This window comes from Labrus mixtus, chromosome 9, assembly GCF_963584025.1.
Source record: "Labrus mixtus chromosome 9, fLabMix1.1, whole genome shotgun sequence".
In the NCBI taxonomy this organism is placed as follows: Eukaryota; Metazoa; Chordata; class Actinopteri; order Labriformes; family Labridae; genus Labrus; species Labrus mixtus.
This window is the reverse complement of record NC_083620.1, coordinates 20,126,233-20,135,859: the sequence shown is the minus strand read 5'-3', so window position 1 is coordinate 20,135,859 and position 9,627 is coordinate 20,126,233. Positions and strand designations below refer to the sequence as shown.

The window sequence follows — 9,627 nt, the reverse complement described above, 5'->3', positions numbered from 1 at the left end:
TTCAGGAGGGGATAATACTCACAGTAAAATTATAGTTATAGACTACATTTCGCAAAGTAACAACATTTTTTTGAGACAAAAGCAGGTCAAAAAGTATATAAAACAAACGGTAAAGCTGTATTAAAATTGATTTCGTAGTTCACAATTCCCGTAACACTCTTATTTTGAAAGCCCCAACAGGAAGTACTCTGCTTCAGTAACGATCGAATGAGACTGCCAAAGAGAGCAACGGGCGCACGGTAGCTACTTGAACGAAAACGGGGGAAGCTTGCTCAAGAACCGGCTGGTCTGTCGCACGGACTCAACATGCCACAATACAAATGTTGAGCGTGGGTCGGAAACAGCGGTGTTTACCTTGTGAACGGCGTTTCTAAACGGCCACGCCCCGTATCCACAGACCGGAGACCGTACAAAACTGCTGGCGGAGACGAAACAGTGAGCGGTTTGAAACCCAGCAGGGCGGCTAGCGGTGCTCACAGCGGAGAGGAAGCAGGAGTGTCGGCTGTGTTGGGAACCATGAGAGAGTACAAAGTAGTGGTTCTCGGGTCCGGAGGGGTCGGGAAATCTGCGTTAACCGTCCAGTTCGTGACGGGATCCTTCATAGAGAAATACGACCCCACGATAGAGGATTTCTACAGGAAGGAGATCGAGGTAGACTCCTCTCCGTCTGTCTTGGAGATCCTGGACACGGCGGGGACGGAGCAGTTCGCCTCAATGCGAGACCTGTACATCAAAAACGGACAGGGCTTCATCCTGGTCTACAGTCTGGTCAACCAGCAGAGCTTTCAGGATATCAAACCAATGAGGGATCAGATCATTCGGGTGAAAAGGTACGAGAGAGTGCCGATGATTCTTGTGGGAAACAAAGTGGACCTGGAGGGGGAAAGGGAGGTCTCGTCCGGGGAGGGGAAGGCGCTGGCGGACGAATGGAACTGCCCGTTCATGGAAACTTCAGCCAAAAATAAAATCTCGGTGGACGAACTGTTTGCAGAAATAGTCCGACAGATGAACTATGCCTCCACACCAAATGGCGACGACCAGTGCTGCTCGTCTTGTGTCATTCTTTAAGAAAACGGGAACTGCATAAAGTTTTATTCCTTGCTCGGTTTTAAGTTTGCAATGGTAAGTTTGGACACCATTCACTGTCAACACACAGCTGACACAAGTTATCATTGTAGCCTGATAAGTGACACTTCAAACCTATACACTTTGGTGTAAACACATATAGTAAGTATAGTATGGTAAGCAGCAAATACAGGATGTATGGTCAAGCTGAGCTTTATTTTATTATTCAGCCTTCAGCTTATTTTTTTTTTCAGTCTATTGTCAGTTCTCTTCCTAAATGTTAGTTTTCATTGTATGTGCACTTGCAGTCTATTGTTTTGCTCAGCCGATTGGGGAAGTGTCTGACTCATGCAGAACTGGAAGGGCAAGCTATGGCCGACTTAAATATAACTTTACAAAGTTAGGGCTTGAATCAAAAAGTACACCTCCATTCTTGTGTTTTTCAACTGTTTGAATGGTATTTTCAAGAATGAGGTTAACTGGAGATGGGAGATACCAATATTCTCGTTTGGCCTACATTCAAGGATCAGCGAGTTGTTTTTTTTTCTTCAACAGAGTTCAAATAGCATTGAAAGCAGTGGTGTCTTCTTTATCTCTAGCCAGAAGTTGTAGCTCATTCATGAATCTTTCTTGTCTCTTTTGTTTGTTGCAGTTTGTTGCAGCAAGTGTGTACTGTAGAGCTCTTCTTCGTGTCTCACCCTGGCCTTGGAGAAAAATACAGGGAGGAATGCTGCAGGGGGACGAGTGAAGGAGGAGGGGAGCAACGGAGACAGAGGGAGGGGTTCCACTCTTCAGGAATTTCTGCAACGGTTGGAGTATCTCCGCTGCTCGATGTGTGTCTGTCATTGATGCCACAAAGTGACAAGAGAGTTTCAGCGACACTTCTCTCACCTGTTCCAACCGTACTCACAACTGGAGCTAAACTCCATTTGGAAAAGTTCTAGAGGGCAACACTTAAGAGACACTCATAAATGGATATTTCTGTATACGAAGAAGACAGAGAGAGTATATTTTGTTAAATAACTGCACAGTCTGGGGCGGGTAAGGATTCGGGTGATGTCTCTGCCTAACCCATTTTTGGAGAAATTCTCCGAAACACTCCAAATCCTATTTTTTTTTTTTTTGTCCAAAGTCAGAAGAAATTGACACCACTCTTTCTGTTGGTGGAGTTAAACGTGATGAGTGCCACTTATTTTTTTTCCTTCATTGCCTCTTCAGTGTGCGGGAGGACCTTAACTGAAGTGACATGAGGACGATGACCAGATCGCCCTTATGTCAAGTGCCTTTCCGAAACATAACAGCCGTTAAGATTTAGTGCCAACCAACACGTTTCTCCGAAAGAACCCTTCGTCACTGCAATCCAAAATCAAGTGAACTGTTCTTCTGCATCGTAGAGGGGGAGGCTGAAAAGAAAATGGTGGTTTCTGTATGTTTTACGTTGGCCTTTTTCAAGTCCACAGTGTTAATTTAGCAATGTCTGCTTTTTTCAAAGGCCAAACTTTTATCGTTAAATGCACAGGTACTGGAATCCTCTATAGATGTGTCGACAACAACAAACACTTACCTTCCAGTCCACCTTAAGTCAAGATCTTTCTGTTCTGTTTATTTTGTTGTTTTTAACAGGAAATGTGATGATGTACCGTTGACAAATCTAACCTGATTGTAAGTTGAATTTCAGATCAGCCTTTTAACAGTGAGCTGACTGTTTAAAAAAAAAAGACTTTTAATACAAATGGAATTTAAAACAAACAAAACCAGGCTATGTTTTCTCTTTGTTGACATCTACTTTTCAGAGTGTTAGTATGTTGGGCTAATAGCTGGTTAGCTGATCCTAAACAAAGTTTGTCCTGAGCAGTTTGGACAAGAATTTACCATTGCTGTAACACCAGCTTAATATGTTTTAGCTGGATTTCTACAAATACCCAGAGTAATACAGTGGTTCAAAACATAAACATCGGGTTGTATACATAATTTACAGCCACTTCCTCCGAAATCCCAAACTTTCACGACGTGTTAGATAGTCGAGGATAACCCTCAGGCTGACGGTTAGTTTGTTGAGTTTCATGTTGACGAATTTGCCAGGCACCAAAAGAAGCTTTAGTGAAAGCTGTGTAAGTTGTAACATGAAATCCGCTTCTATTTTTCCACTGCAGCCTCGCCATGTTTGTTTGTTTCTTCTCAAACAGACAACTTTGTGTGGTTAACGCTGGAACAACTGTTGCGTGGAATCAAAAAAACTGCAAAAACATGGTCTAGGGTGTAAACATGATACGACACGTTTTAATAAAAGATGAGTAACTTCCCTAAAGTCAGGCTGCTACAGGGTTGATATGATATTTGCAATCTAAGCGGAGTGGTCACCCCAAACCGCAGGGATTTGTGTAGAGATATTTTTAAAGTGCCTGATGAGATTTGTCTTTCCTGCCTCTATGTTGAACCTCAGTTGTATTTACCAAACTGCATTTAATCTACAGTAGATAAAAGCACCTCTATCTGTGTACCATCCTCACATGCATTAATAGACGAGGCCCGGCTCAGCAGCTCCAGAGGAACGTCTCTCGGCTGTGTGGGTGTAGTGTTTGAGCCCAGAGCTTCAGCCTGGGTTGAAGCGTGTGTGGGTGTAGTGGTGTGATGTGGAGAGGCCTGTATGACTGAACAGGCCCTGCTCCGCTTCTGTTTACCTACAGGGATTACCGAGCCCTGGCTGGCTGGCTGGCTGGCTGGTCGGCCGCTGTATGGCCTCGAGGGGAGAGAGTAAACAAACACAAGACAGGCTTCTCATAGAGTCTTTCTGAGAGGAGATGTGAGCTGGTTTTTTAAGCTTTACTTTCTGTTTATGTTGTGTTGTGGAATGTGAACTGTATGTCTTAAGAGTCCGAGCATACGTGTCGGCATGTCACTGTTCCTGTTCAAGCTCCTACCACCTTGTGTGACAGTGTAGGCTTTGGGTATCTGTGCCTGTTAGCCAGTGTAAGCAATGGTATAATATGTCTTCTTTGGCCATGCCTGCACCATGTGACCGCGGGGCATGGGGAGGACAGGGGTGTTGGGGGGGGGGGGGGGGGGCAATTCAGCATCCAACAGGTGTGATCAAGAGCAGGGCAAGGAGGCTGAAATGTAATTTATATGTATAGCATAGTTACTTTATGGTCGATCATAACCATAATGTCATTTTCATTTCAAATTCCAAGTGACTCCTTATGTAATCCCCAGTCTCCTTTGATTTATTAATTTGCAAAATGATGGCATACAAAGTTTTATCAATCTGTATTATCACAATCTTTTCTGACTCAGTGATGCTAATATTAAATATATGTCTGGCCCAAGTGAATAGATCCATATCTTTACATTATTTGCAAATCGAAACGGTATATCTGGAGAAGAAAAATGTAAACATATACACACGAAGACCATTTGTCTTGCCCCCAGAAGCTGCAAAGACAGCTCTACAGCTTAATATTTGGTTTAAGTGTTCTGTGCTGAAGTGTGCTTTTGGGACTGTTGATAGCAGCTCTTAGATCTCCCTTACACTCATAACAAGCCATGGCTAGTTTAGCTATGCTGTCTAAGCGAAGTCAAGGCTAATGGCATGTTTCCTCCGAAGCCTTGATACAAATTGCATGAGTCAAACGCCTTGCCTTCAAATATTATAGTTGAATCTGTAGTGGATGAGAGGAAGCAGTTATTACAGCTATGCCCCAGATACTGTAAATGTACACCCCCCCCCCCCCCCCCCCCCCTTCCATCTTTCACTGCTGCGCTGCTTCAGTCACTTGCTGTGGCATAAACATCTGATAGCAGAAGAATTTGCCCTTTGGAGAGAAAGGGGCCTGTGGAGTTTCTATTTTTTTTTTTTATCTTTCACTTTCTAAGAAACTGAGAAGGTGAAAGTTTCACATCCTGCTTCTTCAGCTTCTTTTTTTTTTTTTTTTTTAAACCCACAACTCGGCACCAACGTTGTCTCTGTGTGGTCCTGAGTTTAAGCCGTTTAAGCCTTTTGGTTTCTGAGTCTCAGTTGGATGCAGCCACATTTTTGCATACTTGAACTGCAGCGTTGTAAGGGATTTAATTAGGTTTATTTATTTATTTATTTTAAATCTATTGGTTCCAGTTGCAGCCAGCAGCAAATCGGCAGCGTTCAGGTTTACAGATGGCCGGGCTTGTCAGTGGTTTGCTGGTCATGGGAGATGGTCATGTGATGTGGTTGCCATGGTTAAGGGGGGTTGGGATGTGGTATGGCTGCTCAGGGTGGCCTCGTGACCTATGCGAGTTGAGTCACTGCTGGAATGGTGACTGTAAGAGAGGAGGGTGTCGGAATGTTTGATCAGCTTTTTCTCAAGTCGCCACAAACACAATATTTTCTTCGCCCCTGATAACGGGAAATGTGATTATCCTTCTGCTAATTTCTGCGGCGTAAAAACAGTTGTAGACACAGCAGCATTTACAGCCCTCGACAGATATTTCCCTTCCTTTGGTTACAGTAAACTAAATATTGATTTCTGACCAATTAAGGGGAAGGGTGTGTTAGCTTGCAAAGATCTTTTAGTGTTTCTCTTTTTGCTGTTGGAAGCAGTTGCTCTGACAGGAAGTGTTGCGACAGAGCCAGTGAGAGTGGGTGGTGTGTGTTTGCATTTTTTACATGGGATTTAATCACTATATAGACTCCTAGCTGAATTACAGACCTCTCTTCCTCTCCCCGCGTCATCATGCTATTTTTGAGGCTCTGTTGTGTTCAAGAGTGCGGTCTTTTGCCCTTTTTTTTTTTTCTCTTGCAGATGTGCCCGTTATGTACTGTATCCATCCAGGGCAGGATGCTTGCTAAAATCCCTTTTAACTTTATTTTCTTTACTTACATAACACTTCTAATTCAACACACAAAAAAAAAGCAGGCGTCAGTGCTTGCAATAAGCTGCAGGAGGTTTTTTTAGTGTTTGACACATTTCTTTGCTGTGTGTGTTGGACATTACCATAACAACACGGGAATAACCATTACCTTCTTGTTTGTCTTCTCAAAGAAGGCTGAATGAGCTTTGTTTTTTTACTCTCTTTTACTCACACACACACACACACACACACACACACACACCGCAGTTAACCTAGGTTGTGCACACTGAAAAACACTGCAGATTAGATTCCGGCAGCTTTCCAACACAAAGACTTTTTCCAGACACAAGCGGCAGAGGCATCATTCGTCTCCTCTGGAGCACCGAGTTTGTTCACAGCATGCTTGCTCAGTTATCTCCTTTTCCATGCAACCTTATCATATTCTTTGACCACGCTGCACCTTGAACCACTATATCTGGCCACACCATAGCCTGTAGATTGTGAGAAACATAAAGTGTGTAGAAAGTTATATCCTCTACAAAAGGTTTGCACCTGTTTCAGGCTATACACTCTTTGGCCTGATGGTGTTGTCTCTGTATTAATCACTGTTTACTGGACCGAGTAAGCATTGATCATCCATTACTTTCTTCATTCAGCTCCCTCTGTAAATCAGGGAGTGGCCTTCTCACTCAGAGCACACATGGGCCCGAGATGGGAATGCCCCAGAATTCCTGTCATTCCTGTCATTCCTTCAACTGTAATGTCTGGACCTGTCTTTATCCTGAGCAGAGAGAGGGAGAGAGATTGAAAAGTTTTGATATCACAAGAAGTGGTGCTCTTGTGGCCTTTATTGTGAAATGTGTGTCTTTGGCATCGCTGTTGCCCTTCGTGTCTGATTGAAACTTCTTTGTTGTTCTGTCGCCCTTCTTGTTTTGTCATTCCTGATCACGATTCTGATAGAGGCCGAATAGAGATGCATATCACAAAGAACAAACACAAAGGCAGCGAGAGCGATAGAGAGAGCAGCGGAGATAAGGGTTAAAAGAGAGAGTGCTGGGTTTGTCTAAACAGGCCTCCAGACACCCGCCCCACTGTGTCACAAGATGGATCCCACTGGGCAGCCAGTCAAACTGCTCTTTATTCCATCTTTAGATAATCATAGCACAGTCGCCTCAGTTCGCACAAGAGCTCGATCTGTGGAGGAAAGTAGGCCAAATGAGCCAGTCAGACAGGACTAGTTACTTGCCGCGTCCCCTGTGTGGATTAATAGCTTTTGTTCACTGGTGTCAGCGAGGACGAGTAACGCTTAAGGACCTGATTAGTAATTGAGCTCTGTTACAATCAGTGTTTTAATTATGAAGGGAGAAAATCAGGTCACTGAGTGTGTGGAGAAGAAATGGACTGCAATTTGATCCTTCTGAAGGCATAATTAAACGTGTAATTGGTATCTGGAGCTGATAAACTTTTAAACTTGAACAGCAGGGCTGATATCATGATGTGACCTTTGACCTGCAGAGCACATGTTCCGCCACGGCCGCTGTCACTCTGCAGCATGCTTCAGATGTAGCTAGCCTCTGAGGTCTGGGTGTGGTGGTTTCTCACTCCACTGGCAGGCAGCTTTCTCCACCAGAGGACTAACAAGAAGTGAATGGCCTCCAATATTTCCTTGTAGTTTAGTTTGTTTGTGTCACTGTCGGATCAAAGGCCTACATGAGGCATTCAATGTGATTCATTAGGTCACATTGACAGAAGTAGAAACAACATCATTCGGACCTGACCGTGCTATTTGTGTGATTTCAGAGAGTTCGGCTTTAAACCACAAAAGAGCAGAGTTAGAAACTTTAAACTGTTGGTTGTGATAATGTGCGGGTAGATTTTTTTTTTTTCTTTGATATAATAATACCCACGCCCCCCAAACTCACTGCCAGCTCAACCACAAGGACCTCTCAGGGCACAGTTAGCAACAAAACAACATCTCTGAATCTGGATTGTGTTGCATCAGCCAATTTTAACTCCATTTCTGTGCTTTTATGCAGTCCTTTCTAGAAAAATGAGCAATACCAAGGGTTTACTAAACCGGATTGCCCCTTACAAACGTTTCCGTTGTTATTTTCGGGCCATTTTTCTGCATTTATTGGATTGGACAGCTCGAAAGAGACAGGAAATGTTGGGCTGAAAGAGTGGGGGATGACATACAGCAAAGAGCCGTGGTTGGATTCAAACCTACGGCCTTTGCGATGGGGACTAACGCCTCTGTACTTGGATTGCTCAACATAACCGCCAGGCCATCAGGGCCTTACACTTTACAAACTCAAGAAATGTGGAAGCTATTTGAGAATTCGGCAGTGCACTAATCAAAGTGTATCATTGCTTTGTTAGATCGCTTTCTTAAAGAAACAGTTTGAGGAGAGAAACAAGATGAACTCAAGTGACACATCTTCACAAATGTAGGTGTTTCCCGAAGGGCTCAGATCTCACGGCGTAGTTAGCTACAAAACAACTGTTCCATCAGCTATTTGAAGCTATCGTGAAGTTTTGTGAGTCCTTTGTAAGTTCTCGAGAACTTACTTGTTTTCTTAATTGGAGTTTTACCTTATACATACAAAAGTGAAATCCTTTACAGAATGCAGCAATTCATTTTAGTAACATACCTTGTTAAAGCTTCTGAGAGGAGAATTTTAACATGTTATTAAACAGAATGCATTTTTTTTTTTTATGTTTGAAGCTGTTTTTATAGTTTCAGGTTGAAAACAAAGCAATGAAATGAATTTATCTTTAAATCGTGTTTGTTTTTTGTTTTGCATATAAAATACATCTGTGAGAGTAAATTGTATGATTGCAGATTATAATCTATGGAAAATATCTGGTTATGCTAAATGATCTCACATTTGGTTGTCTGAAGTGACTGGTCCTTTGTTCTGTGAAATGTAGCGTAAACATTCCCTTTTTATCATCCTCAATACAAACAGACCACACTATTAGCTTGAAGACGTTAGCATTGTTGATTGATGTGGTTATGTCCCTGGTAGTTACACCTCTCAGTTACTGTGTGTTCTAACACAGATGTCAACAGAAGAACTAGGTTCTGTGGTGCAAGCAGATGAACTTAAGTAATGTGTTTTTTGAGACCTTACACATATACTGTACCTATACACTTCAGCTAGCTAATGTCAAGCTATGAACACTTCATCAGGACAGGATGCTCGATATAAGCCGGATGTAAACCTCGACCTTGTGGTGACAGAAATCTGTCATCGCTCTCTAAAAGTTACTCTGCTTCCTCAATCTTCAGAGCTGTAAAACAAAAAAAATGTTTTTTATTTGTATTCAAAGTTGAACTTCATCCTCATAGACGTAACTTTCAATCAGCTTTATCTTCCTGCCCTCCTTCCCCCCCCCCCCCCTCCCCCCCATCTGGTTGATCTGTGGTCAAAGAAAGGTTTGTGGCATCCTCCTCCAGGGCCTGATGCGGGGTCACGTGACTCGCCACCCACTACTCTGGCGTTGCCCTCCTGTCACCACGGTAACGTCAGCATTCTGACTAACATGCCGTGACATCCATGACCTTCCTCCCCCATCTGCAATCCCATTTTCCTTTTTCTCATTCCATCATCTTTTTCTCCCCGTCTATATCGAGTTACCGACTGTTCTCATCATTACTCTACATCCTGTTTTTTCTGCCACTTCTTTCTTCCAATTTAGTGTGCTGTGCCTTTCTAGGAATGTGTCATTTTGTGC

The 9,627-nt window shown here is 43.1% G+C and overlaps 1 protein-coding gene across 2 annotated transcripts; it reads left to right on the top strand.

Moving 5' to 3' along the window:
* Nucleotides 1–221: 221 nt before the first annotated feature.
* Nucleotides 222–4,396, top strand: LOC132980565 (ras-related protein Rap-2b). 2 transcript variants are annotated; one of them, XM_061046766.1, is made up of 3 exons: nt 222–1,122; nt 1,718–3,992; nt 4,035–4,396. In XM_061046766.1, exon 1 carries the CDS (start codon nt 517–519, stop codon nt 1,066–1,068), a length of 552 nt encoding a protein of 183 aa, XP_060902749.1. In that variant the 5' UTR covers nt 222–516; the 3' UTR covers nt 1,069–1,122; nt 1,718–3,992; nt 4,035–4,396. The 2 variants fall into 2 exon arrangements, with proteins under 2 accessions (XP_060902749.1, XP_060902748.1); XM_061046765.1 differs by having other exon boundaries at nt 1,718–4,396.
* The last annotated feature ends 5,231 nt before the right edge of the window (nt 4,397–9,627 follow it).

Coding starts and splice junctions, on each gene's coding strand:
- LOC132980565 (XM_061046766.1), top strand. CDS start 517: ATGAGAGAGTACAAAGTAGTGGTTCTCGGGTCCGGAGGGGTCGGGAAA.